At 37.0% G+C, this 13,241-nt stretch overlaps 1 protein-coding gene across 16 annotated transcripts in view; it reads left to right on the plus strand.

Moving 5' to 3' along the window:
* EXOC7 (exocyst complex component 7) overlaps window positions 1-13,241 on the plus strand; it is a 40,817-nt gene that overhangs the window by 25,295 nt on the left and 2,281 nt on the right. For 8 of the 16 annotated variants that reach the window (XM_087955758.1, XM_087955754.1, XM_087955755.1 and 5 more), the window contains 7 exons: window positions 47-109; window positions 5,203-5,269; window positions 6,641-6,679; window positions 8,019-8,084; window positions 8,767-8,887; window positions 10,863-10,958; window positions 12,955-13,018. In XM_087955758.1, the coding sequence (XP_087811884.1) occupies window positions 47-109; window positions 5,203-5,269; window positions 6,641-6,679; window positions 8,019-8,084; window positions 8,767-8,887; window positions 10,863-10,958; window positions 12,955-13,018 (516 nt within the window). The remainder of the gene's footprint in view (window positions 1-46; window positions 110-5,202; window positions 5,270-6,640; window positions 6,680-8,018; window positions 8,085-8,766; window positions 8,888-10,862; window positions 10,959-12,954; window positions 13,019-13,241) is intronic. The other 8 variants (XM_026667506.2, XM_087955763.1, XM_087955756.1 and 5 more) reach the window with 1 other exon arrangement.

Consider the following 13,241-nt stretch of genomic DNA (forward strand, 5'->3'; position numbering starts at 1 on the left):
ATCATTTTAAACCATTCTAAACTATTTCATCCATTTTTTTTTCCAGAACAATCCAGATAAGGAATATAATATGCCAAAAGATGGGACAGTTCATGAACTCACCAGCAATGTATGTGAAAACAATTCAGAATGCCTTGGTAACATGAAGCCCCCCCCCTCTTGTTTTACAGAAGAGGGAGAAACTTAATGTTGTAAGATTAAACTACTTTTATAGTCAGAACCTGGAATTAGTCTAATGAGATTAGTATCATATCTACAAATTCTCCTTAGGCATTTTTCTTCTCTCATTTTATGTAGCTTATAGAACTTGGTGAGCGCAATGAGTTATTTATTTTATTTATTTATTTATTTATTTATTTATTTATTTATTTTTATTTGTTAATTGCTTACAAGATAATAGGTATAAGTATAAACATAGTTATGAATACATGAAATGGATACATATAAGAAAAATAAAAAGAAACAATAGGACAGGGACAGTAGGCACGTTGCTGCGCTTATGCACGCCCCCTACAGACCTCTTAGGAAAGGGGTGAGGTCAGTAGTAGACAGTCTAAGGTTAAAGTTTTTGGGGTTTGGAGAAGAAAACCACAGAGTCAGGTAGAGTATTCCAGACATTGACCACTCTTATTATCTGCTGTAAACTCTGCATTGGTGACAGGAAAGGCATCTGGCCACTCAACTCCATTCAGTTGCCCTGACTCCACCCCAATGTAAGGGATTACGGAGTCATTAAAGACAAAAAAAATGGGAATCAAAATGGGTTGCTGGAAATGGACAGCTGAGCTGGTACAGATATTCTTAACATTTCCTATTTTAAGTACCACAATCACTCTGTGAAAGAAGAACACTTTTTTTCTGAAAAGGATGAAGATGTTTTTGGAAACATTTTGTTATTACCTTGCTTGGCTATGTTAAGTATTAAGACCATAAAAATTAAAATACTATTGTTGACAATATTTTTGTTTGCCATAACAGTAAAATAACAAGACAGAGTAAATTGGGACTGGGATGTTATTATAGTAGTCTTTTCCTGAGCCCGGAACATGAAATACACAAATATCCCAATCATGAGAGAAATGTAACTATCATAAAAGTGTTTTATTTTGGCTTCTAAGGTTAAATCTTGGAAAAGCCCAGTCTAATCCTGGATTCCATGAAGTACACAGCTGAGATACACAGTCCCTTTGCTTCAGCTCATTCAGTTGGAAACTGGCTGGTCTGCCTTTTTTGTTCTTTTCTTCTTTTTTCATGGTCTCTCTTCCAATTGGGTAGGACAATAAAATCCCCCCCTACACTTCTGCACTAGGGAATACTAGTGTAGCACACAAACAGTAAACTGCTTATATTTGGTTATTTCTGACATTAGTCAAGGATGTTCCACCAATTTGAGAGGAGGGAAACATCCTCGTGATTCCAATTTGGCAAAGACCAGGCACAATATCTTCCTAGGGTTTGCATGCAAGCAGGAAATGTCCCTCTTTTCTTCCTCTGCTAGTCTTGTCTAGCAATGCCAAGACCTTCATCAGAAATGAAGTCTGTCCATTTAAAAATTCATAGGCTCTGATGGAATATAGAGTTGCTTTGTGATCTGCTCTTGTCTCTTCTGGAGTAGCAAAAGGAGAGTTCAGCTTGCTAAGGAAAACAGCAGAAAGGGCTAATAGGAAGGCATGGGTGAATCTCAAGAGGTTGGTTAAGAGTAGCTCTGTGGTTTTAAAAGAGGAACCAGCAAAGTCTTGACAATTCAATAGAAGAGATGACAGTGTGAGAAACATGATAATCAAGCAGCATTGAAGTAGAATTCCTGTAGAGGCTCAGTGGTAGATGATTACTGAGCAGCTGTATACAAACTTCAGCCGAGAGCTAAACTACAAAATGCATTAAATATGTAGGATGCAGCTGGTCTTTGGGACATTTATTTATAACTATATAAGCCACAGGGAGGGATTCTGATCAAGATAATATGCCTGGAGCAGAATGTTCCTCACAAGGATTTACTTTGCAAAATTGTTTTCCCTCAATATGGTCTTTTAAACATGGAAAACAAAACTGCTATCATTATTTTTATTTTAAAAAAACTTTTTAAATGGTGAGATCCACAAACATGGCTGAGGGAGATTCTCAGTTTCAGTTTACATGTGCTCTTGATCAGTGATCTCTCTTATGCTTTGCACTACTGGAAAGAAAAAGAGAGGGGCAGCTACGTGCTGCATATTTCATACATAGGTGGTTTATCCTTTGACATGGACAATTGATTTATTGCTTGAGCCATAGAACAAAAATGTAAATAATATTTTCAGCCTCAGATTCTTTCCATGGAAAAGATCTGTTTTATTTTAAGCTCTGAATTAGTTGGCATTTAGGACTGTGCTTAATAGAGGCCTGTGTTTTATATTATTTTGATACCAAGGGCTTCTTGACATGAGTTTCTCAGAATATGCCTACCTTTTCTTAATGGATATAGAATTGATTTTTTAAAAAACAAAATGGAGGACCCCCCCAGTAAATAAATAAAAAAATCCACCTACACCAGGGGCGTCAAACTCGCAGCCCGCCGCCAGATGTTTCACACGCTGACCACGACCACGTCCGATTTAGCAAAGGGGGGGAAAGTCACAATATTTCACATGGCGACAACGTGATGCCACAAGTTTGACACCCCTGATCTAGAGCAATCTCTCAATTACGAGTGCAGGTGATATAAGCAAAGGTTTTGAACTTCATCTCTGACTACTCCTTTTTTTAAAAAAATAATTTTATTGAGAAATGCAGGAAGTAATGTGGTTAAGAGGGAAAGAAATTTTTAAAAAGACAAAGTGACTGCCTGCTTTCATTACTAAGTTACTATCAAAATTATTCTTTCCTTCTTCAACAAAACTATAATCACTTCTTCCCCTCAACACTTTTTTAATCATCCAGTCTAAAAGTCATCATATTAGTTCATTAAAGAAAGTCCAGAAAAGGTTTAGTATTCCAAAAAAGTATTTAATCTTTCATTGTGGGTAGTTCAGTATATCTCAGTTTTATACACCTATAATAATTGTTGGCTGACAAAATAGTATACTTTTCTGTGAACGTATTTATCAGAAGCAAATACTGTACATTCTTCTGTAGTGGTCCAGCATTCCTCTCCTCCATCCTATAACTTTCACTGCATTTAATAATAAACATTATTCTTTATTTCAAATTTGTAATCCATAAAAGAAGAGTAAAAAATTAAAGAGAGGCTTCTTTTTTCCTGGGTCCATAACAGTAATCCTTGACTCACAAGCATAATTCAGCCTGAGTTTGGCTCATGGTGATTAAGCAGGTTACCACATGACCATACTCTACTTGAGGACCTTTTTTTGCAGCAGTTATTAAGCCCAACACTATAGTAGGCCTACTTCCAGAAAGTAAATGCCTGTTTCCCACAAAAAAACATTGCAAATTGTGATCATGTGACTGTGGGACTCTACAAGCAGCTATAAATGCAAGCGAGTTGCCAAGTGCCCAAAATAATCACAGGGGAGGGTCAACTGTCAGGTCTTTGAAACTGGTTTGTAAGTAGCTCTGTGGAGATCTAGCCTAACTTTGCTAAATGACTGGTCAAAAACTCAAGGACTACCTGTGGGTCCCTTTCAGCACTTCTGTACTTCTGTAATCTCATGTTCTTTTCAGAACTTCATCTTTCTCTTTTTTATCTACTTATTTCTTTAACATTGTGGGCCAATCAGCTTCCTTAACGAATGTAAACAGGCCACAATTGTGCCCAAAATTTCTGCTGCTAAACAAGACAGTTATTAAGTGAATTGTGTCCCATTTAATGACCTTTTTTGCCAAGATGTTAAGTGAGTCATGTTGTAAAGTGAATCAGGCTTCTCCCATTGACTTTGCTTGTTGGAAGTGAGCTGGAAAGGTGACAAATGGTGATCGCATAACTCCAATACAGTGCAATACACGTGAGTTGCCAAGTGCCTGAATTTTATGCGCATAATCTCTGGGGATGCTGCAATGGCCAACGTGAAAACTGGTCATAAGTAACTTTTTTCAGTGCCATTGTAACTTTGAACGGTTATTAAACAAATGGTTGTAAGTCAAGGATACCTGTAGATATATATTTTCTGTTTATTTAATTCAAAAACATACTTCAGATGAGGCAGTGTTTCAAATTTAACTCTTGTTCCAAAATTCTGGTAATCCCTTTTAAATCTTTATAATTGACTTCATTCTTTTTACCTTAGTCTTTCTCAGATTGAAGGTATACTCACCCAAGGTGGCTTTAGCTAACCTGTTATAAGTTTAAATTTGCCCCATTTAAACATACTTAAAAAGTTCATGGGGCACATCCGGTGTCCTTTAAATAGGCCTCATGCAAAGCTGTGAGCATGGTGTTTTCTTCCACAGCTCCTGGCATTCTAGTCACAAGAATATCCCCCACCCTCCCCAGAGCCCATGTGGGCAATTTCATGGCTCCTTCTTGCCCAGAGAAGCTCTACTGAGCATATTGCTCAACTGTCCGTCTTTGCCTCTGTGTCATCCCCACGGTTTTTGCAGAGATGTGCTAGTCTTCCATGTTCACATCCAGAAATCTCCACTCACTATCATCTTTGGGCAAGACTAGAAAAGAGTTCTTTCTGTAACCTGATGAGCTGTTCCCAGTCAGGCTAGACCAGGGGTAGGAAACTTGGCTCTTTTATCACTTATGGACTTCAACTCCCAGAATTCCTGAGTGAGCCATAAAAGGTTTCCCATCCCTGGCCTACTGGTTTTTCAGTTGTGAGGGAAATCAATTTTTGACTTGAATGGGACTGTTTAATATATAAATATAGGACATATTCTTTATATGGGACTGTTTAATATACAAATGTAGGACATATTCTTTATATGGGGCTGTTTAATATACAAATGCAGGACATATTCTTTATATGGGACTGTTTAATATACCAATGTAGGACATATTCTTTATATGGGACTGTTTAATATACAAATGTAGGACATATTCTTAATATACATTTGTATATTAAACAGTCCCATTCAAGTAAAAAATTGATTTCCCCCACAACTGAAAAACCAGTAGGCCAGTGATGGGGAACCTTTTATGGCTCACTCAGGAATTCTGGGAGTTGAAGTCCATAAGTGATAAAAAAGCCAAGTTTCCCTACCCCTGGGCTAGATGAATCAGATATTTCATTCTAAAGACCTTTTCCTTTCTCTTTACAGGCCATTCTCTTCCTGCAACAATTGCTTGATTTTCAAGAGACTGCAGGTGCCATGCTGGCATCCCAAGGTACCTATGCCAAGACCCACGAATGCGTTCCTGGCACTGATCAAATCATTTCCTTTGCTTGCTTTGCAGTCAAACCTCCTTTTAAGGATGTGACTTATTCACTTCTTGCATACTCAGCATTCTAGCTTTGGTCTGGTACAGTAAAAGCTGCTACCGTCTAAGTAATTATATTAAGCTTTAGAGAGAGACTCTGGCTTTTCTTGTCAGCCTCTAAATGTGCTTTGGGATCCTTGAAATCTAAAAGGATGAATGTAAAATGGCCTTTTATCTCCAAAACCCAGCATCTTTTAATGAAAGATTTTCCAGATCATTCTCAATACATGGCAAGGTTGTTAGTTGGATTTCATAACCCAGCCATAGTAGCACAGAACATTCATTTGATTCTGAGGGGATTTTTTGATAGAAGACAGAGAGAAGTTTTGAAATCATTGTTTCTGTTAAAAGCTAAAACCACATCAAATGGCTCTCATATTAACCTTTCAGGATGTGTAACCTTTCAGCTATTGATGAAGATTTCAGGAGTATTTTCTTACCTAATTATCATTATATCTTTTGTTTCCTTTATTGTGACTTTCCCTGAGGAATTAAAATGAACATCATTTTTGTCCAGTCAGATCCATTGCTAAGAAGGTTTAACTGCAACTGCATCTTGCATGTTAACAGCTACCAAACAATATTTAAAACACGATCCTTTTCTGTCAGTGTCGACTACCTTTATGCCTCCTTTACTGGCTAAAATGATTATGGACAAAGGCAGTTGTAGAGCCATCTTCTTAATTGGCTCATAGAATGGCTGCTGATTATCAGCAAAGCTAAAAACAGCACACAGAACATGGTTTTGTGTTTTTTCAAACTGATGCAGAAATGGGGGGAAATGTGAAAACTATAGAAAGTGAATGAGATCCTACAGTATTTATCAATCCTGAATTTCCTAAAACCCCTGTTTTGGATTCCAGGAAACCAAATTCACAGAACAGAATGTACTGAGATTAAACAAACCAACCAACACACAGGGGAGCTAGGGAAGAATTTCTCTTGTTTCTGCCCTTCAGCTTTACATATTTGGGGCAGAATGTCATGGCTGAGACTGGCAGTTCAGGCTGCAGTCTTTACCCACCTATTGGAGGGTGAGCACCACTGAATGCAGTGTGGCTTGTTTCCAACTAGATGGGGATAAGAATGCATCCTCTTAAAAAAGAAGTGGCTCCCCACTGCCGAGTCCATAGCACTGTCTGTTGGTATCTTCTGCTTTGTTCTGGAAAGTATGGTTGTTTCTAATCTGTCTTTTTGAACTTTGCCTTTCTTTATTTCCTTCTTTCTCTTTTTTTCCCTTCCAATCCTTTTGCCTCAATTCTGCCTTAAATTCTATAGTTCTTGGGGACACATACAATATACCTTTAGATCCCAGAGGTAAGCAGTAGCAATATTTGTACTACCCGCATGCATAGGTAATACTACTGTCTCAATCTCTCTTTCTTTCTTTGTATCTACTTACAGATTTCTGTTTGGGTTTTTTTTTATCTCAGAAAAAGCCTATCTAATTGTCTGAAAATGTCCAAATCAGTGGGGCTAGTTATAACTATAATATAGTTATTTTTTCTGTACATATAACTGGTATGCCACTGCCAGTTTTCATAAAGATTAGACATCTGTAAAGCCGCACAAAGCTTTTGTTAATGGCACCATATGATTTGCCCTTCATCTGAAGAGTTTAGTCACGTCTGACCAAATAACACAGTATATGCATACTGTATATCATAAAATATTCCAAGAGCCATCCTTTCTGTCATTTTTTTAATAAAACAACTTCAACGAAGCTCTGCTTTTGAACAAGAAACAGAAAGATTGTTGCTGGGTTACAGTTCTTCTGTCTTCTGTAAACTAATGTCATCCACATACTTCTGTTCCTGATATGGCTAAAGGTGCATCTCTTATTTCTGATTCCACATCTGAAATATCATAAGATAGAGATGGGAGGGCAGCTTGGTAAGAGAAGTTTGTTTTTGGAAAATGATAAACAAATTACTCTTCCAGTACCCACCCATATGACAATGTACACATTGCTAGTTTTTGTTTACCAAAATTGGCTGCTATGTCTCTGTTACATGTATTGGCATGTTGCATATATTTTAATATTCAATTATAATGGATAACCTGTCCTGTTCAGAAATCTTGGTTATTCCCATAGTCTCCTAGAAGATTCAATATTGCCTGCAGCAATAATAGATTCAAGGATGTTAAGTTTTTATGAAAATGCATTTTAATTCAACCTTAATGGTTCTGGTAGCAAAATAAATTTTGGAGTGAGGAGGATTCAGTGTGAAACTGCACAGTTCATCAGCTTATTAAAAGAGCTGTGAAATGTTTTGTAATAGTAGCAGAAGTCTTCAGTGCATTTCTCAGTGATGAGGGTATTTGTAAATGTTAAATTGTTTTCTTTAAAATTTTCCAAAACAATCAAATATCTAGAGTAGCCCTTTCTCCAAATTTTAAGTTCTCAGTTGCAGGTCAGTCATTCCTGCTCTCTCCAGCCAAGATTGCCAATAATGAAGAGAGTAAAACTGCAGACAAGCAATAACTTGAGACTCAGATATGAAAGTGTCAGTTGGTGGGCGAAGCATTTTGTTGTAGTACATCCAGAAAGAAATATTTTAGGTGATCTTATAGAAACAGAAAGTTGAAGAAGAAACAAAACAGCAGTTCCTAAATTATTAAATAGCATATAGTAACTAATTTTTGTTCCTTTCAGAGACTAGCTCTTCAGCCAGTAGTTACAGTTCAGAGTTCAGTAGACGGTTGCTGAGCACCTACATCTGTGAGTATTTCTTCAAGTGTGTGACACCCTCACTCTCTTGGGCTCATGCACATTTGACCTGACTTGTTTAGTGCAATAACTTCTAATAAAACAAGCTTAAGATTATGCTGACAACTGATCTTAGTGGCAGTGGGACTGAGAAGTGGGATAATGTTGTTATCTCTATCTATCTAAAACAAGAGGGAAATGCCAGTTGAATAAGATCATCTAGAATTCGTCCTCAGATATTGAATTGTAATAAATAAATAAAAAATACACTTAGACTCTGCATTAGATTTACTGTAGTAGTCTTTCCCAATCTTCCTGTACAAATGTGCTTGAGGATTCTGGTTATTGGAGTCCAAAAATCGAGAGGGGACTGATATGTATTATTAATTTCTGTCTTATAGCTGAAAGATCTGCCATTCAGTCTTTCATGAAGGTTTAACTCCATTTATCAAGGAATAGACAAAATTAATAATGACTTTCTCATTATGCATTGAAAAAAATGTTTCATACTTGAGAAACTATTATTCAGGAGTTTTTGAAATAGATCATTAAGGATTTATACAAAAGAAAAACAACTAAAATTACATTTTCAAATGAGTACAGTCAGAAAGTACGATATACTTAACACCGTTGTTAAACTTGAAAACTTTGTAAATAGTCTTTTTTTTCCCTCTCATGCATTTTTTTTATTAAGGCAAAGTTCTGGGCAATTTACAACTAAACCTTCTCAGTAAATCTAAAGTTTATGAGGACCCAGCATTAAGTGCCATCTTCCTGCTTAATAACTACAATTACATTCTCAAGTCTCTTGAAAAGTAAGTATAAGAAGATCACTTGTACATATTGGCAGAAAATCCAGTATGTTTATTCTTCCATTTATCTCCTTTGTTGTGTTCATCAGCTTCTTTTATTCATTCTTCTGCAGAATTCTTCTTCTTCTTTTTTGCTGCTGCTGCTGCTGTTGTTTTTATGTACTTTCAAAAAAGGTCCTTTGAAGTATTTCATCTCTTCTGTTAAAATTATCTTATGTATGGCAGTGGAAAAAAGAAAATAGTTTCAATGTGGAAAGGACTTTCATCTTGTCAGCTGAGAGGCTTTTTGTTCTGGAGAGTACTTTCCAAGCAATCCAAGGAATAATTTTCTGCTGGTAGTTTTTCATTTTTCATGACAATCAGTCCAACTCAGAAAAAATAAGTGTTGTAATAGTTCATGTACAGCTCTGTGGATTCCGTGCGTTGTCTAGTGCCGTAGTTTCTCAATACAATTGGACTTAACTAGGAGATGGAGTTGAGGTTATTCAGGTACATAATGTATCATAAGAAATAGGCACATACAATCATTTGAGCATTGGACAAGAAAATCCATCTGGCTTAAACAGAATTAAAGAAAGTACAGAGACACATGGAAAAAGCAGCAGGAGTTCTTCTCATCTACACACCACAGTCTTTAAGCCTGATACATGAGAGCCTTTTTTGGTGCAGTGCTGAAAGGGCTGGGCTAGAAACTAGGAGACATTGAGTTCTAGTCCCACCTTAGCCATGAAAGCCAGCTGGATGACTTTGTATCAGGCATTGATAGAACTCAATGTTTTAAAAAGTCTGGGTCCTGGCAATCTTAAAGAATTGGCTTTTTAATTTCCATGTTTTTCAAGTATAGTTGAAGGCATCTATGCTTTTCCTGGAATGCCCTGTCTTTTCCAGTTTGCAATTCCCATCAACTGAAGCTTTTCCAGTTGTACAACCCAATAAATACTGCTTTTGTGTGTATTTCCTGCCACTTTCATTTTCTCATCATTTTTTGTTTGGAATCCAGTATGTCTTGAGATGGGGAATAAAATCCTAAACTCTTAAGAGCATACATAGAGGATGTTTTTAAAAATCATGCTAACTGGTTTTTTTTTTACATCCCTAGAAACTGCAGCTTTGTCTTCACTGTTTCCCTGTTTGCTTAAAATATTTTAAAGTGCTTAAGGGTAAAAACACACAAATAACTCTTAAAAAATCCAAGTAACACCAAAATGTTCTTAATAATTAAGCATCAATCCTTTTTACATCTCATATGATACTCAATGCACAAAAAGAAGTAGAAGAAAAGAAAATATTTTTGGAGTATACTCAAGATCAGTTTGTTCCTGACTGATGATAAGCAACTATTGAAAAGAGAAGATGAATGTGAATAATAACTTATATTGTTTAGCCTAAACTGATATTTCAATATAAAGATCTGCAAATCTCCTCCTCATTGGTGAATGCAATTTTATTTGAGTATTCTTTGCTTTCTCCTTTCTCCTGTCAACCAAGATTTCAGGACCTTGCACCAATGTTTAGTATTGTTATGCCTTTAAAAATTAGAGCAAATTTTTGAAATTAATTGCCCTTCCTTCATGATTGAGGAACACACAAGAACGATTTAATCTGGGGATGAACCTTGTAGATCCCTGGAAAGAAATGAAACCAACTTTTGTTTTCTAAAGGTTTTTGAAGCTCAAATAACCTGGAGAAATTTGGAGAACTTCTGCAACTCAGCACCAGGTCATAGTCAAGTGGCCCATTCCATCCAATCCCACCTCCATTACCCCCAGAGGCAGGCTTGGTTGTTTGCTGCCCTCATAATTCTTTTTCCCTGACTTCCAGTGTCAGTTAAAATATGTTGAACACTGATCCAATTTAAGGATGACAGAAAGACTGGGGTTTTTTTCTTTACCAGTTTGAAATGGATTCTTTTTTATAGGCAGAAAAATGCTGCTATTTCACAGATTCCTGTTCATTGAGCCCTCTTCCCCTTTCCTAGGTCTGAATTAATCCAGTTGGTAGCTGTGACACAGAAGACAGCAGAAAGATCTTATAGAGAACTCATTGAGCAGCAAATTCTGACATATCAATGCAGGTGAGAAGAGAACTTATCTAGTCATTTTCCATTTGAGTTCCGACTTGACTGCTTTAATCAAACTCTCATGCCCACACAAAGAGAATTTTAGCAAATTGTGGTAGAGCAAGAGAAGGCAAATTGTTCTTCTTGAAAAGGACAAGTAAAATGTTTGGTATCATTGGATTTTAGTACTAATTAGGAAGCAAATTCAGTTCCATCCACTTGCATTATGAAGGACATGCTGTCCTTTTGAGAATCCAGCATTACTGATGCTAAGATAATATTTGAAGATAAAACATGCTGATGAAAATAGAAACTGATATGAAGATAAATGGCATTTGGCTTCTTATCCTTATTTAATTGGGAATGGGAGGTTACTTTCTCCCCCCTTTCTGTTCAACATTTATATGAACTATTGACTCACCTGACAGTTTGGGGTTTGGTATTATCAGTGTGCTGATGATATCAATTATATCTTTTGATCCTAAGCTGGCAAAAGACCTACAACATTCTCTCCCGGGGCCTAGAGCAGAAGTCTCCAAACTTGGCAACTTTAAGACTTGTGGACTTCAATTCCCAGAATTCTCCAGCTAGCAGCTGGCTGGAGAATTCTTGGAGTTGAAGTCTACAAATCTTAAAGTTGCCAAGTTTGGGGACCCCTAGCCTAGAGTCTACACTGGTTTGGATGGGGAGGAAACATCTCTGACTCAATCCTATCAAAACTGAGTGGCTGTGGGTGATTGAACCACCTTGATTTGAGGATGTTCCACCTTAAACTTAGAGAAGCCCTTTGAAAGCTTCATTTGATGTGCCCGTTGTGCCTTTTCCTAGATTGAGAGGTCCTTACTCTTGCCCTGGTCACCTCATGGCCTGACTACTATAATATGCTCTGCCCTTGAAAACTGACTGGAAGCTTCAGCTGGTCCAGAATGCAGCAGCATGATCAGTGATGGACACTTTTTGTCCTGTTCTGCAAGCTGCATTGATTATCAATTTGTTTCCAGGTGCTATTCAAGGTGCTGGTCATTATCTATAAATGACTTAGGGCCTAATTATTGGAGGGACCACTGATCTCCCCTTTAAATCCTCTGGTATGATTGGCACACTTATGGTTCCTTTGATTAAATAATGCCATCTGTTGGAGCCACAGAATCACATTTTCTTTGCCATAGCACCAACATCAGGAGTAAGTTTTCTGCAACATTATCCTGGGACATGTATATTTGCCTTCATTCATAAAGAACTCTGTTCTTTTTATTGCTTGAAATTAAAATAAAACCAGGTGCAACTGATTTTATCCCAGTCTGCTAAGTCAAAGTCTGTTGCATTATGAGTTAGATTCTTTTGTGTGCATGTATGTGTTTGAATGTGTAGCTTTTCTGTCTAAACAGTTATCATTTAGTGACTGTCTTGCTTAGCCATTATTCACAGTTACAACAGTAATGGAAAAATAACTAAAAGTGAGGATAGCTGCCAATTTTATGACCTCTGCAAGTTTATAAAGCAAAGGACAGCTTTGTAAGGTCATCAGTTTTAATTTCACTTGGTAACCTCTTCCCTTAATGACTGAGTTACCAGATCCAATTGAGGTAACCAAATGAGGACTACTTGTCTATACATAAGCATATTCATGAATGATTATTGCCTTCGCCAGTTCATGTCTTAGCTTAGTGCATCCACTTCTGAGATATGGACAAATCAGTACACAGGATGATTTGAACCCCCAATTACTTTACTTTTAAGGGTTTGAAATGGCAAAAGCTAGCTTTTATCCTTTGTGTTCATCTACACTGTCATATCAGCCGTAGCTTAACCAAAGCTATCTAAAGATGAAGGTTCCATTCACCCCTGAATACCTGCATGGAAGAGTCCCTGAGAGAGAAGGAGGTCTAGATCATTGGAGTCTCCTGATCAAACAATGGAATACACCACAAAATTATTTCTCATTGGCATATTTATTTGATCCCTTGGGGATCACATCTACTTTGTTGAATCTTCTGTAAATCTATTGCAGCTGGTTGAAAGTAACAGATTATATCTCGGATAAAAACCTACCTGTCTTCCAACCTGGAGTCAAGGTAAGAATAGTTTAAATTTAAGTTTTATGAGTTAGAAAATTGGAAAGTACTGCATATGTGTGTCTAATTACTTAAAATGCACTTCTTTTGTTCTTCAAGAATCAGTTTAAAGCACTGCTGGTGTGCCATATCTGAAAAGATAAAGTAGTTTCTGTTTTAGAAGTAGTTGTGGCAAAAACAGCCCCTTTCCCATTTCCACACCACCCTCTGACTGCCCAGCCAG

This window comes from Notechis scutatus, chromosome 2, assembly GCF_049901735.1.
Source record: "Notechis scutatus isolate UNSWTSFEM ecotype Mainland chromosome 2, rNotScu1.2, whole genome shotgun sequence".
Classification (NCBI taxonomy): domain Eukaryota; kingdom Metazoa; phylum Chordata; class Lepidosauria; order Squamata; family Elapidae; genus Notechis; species Notechis scutatus.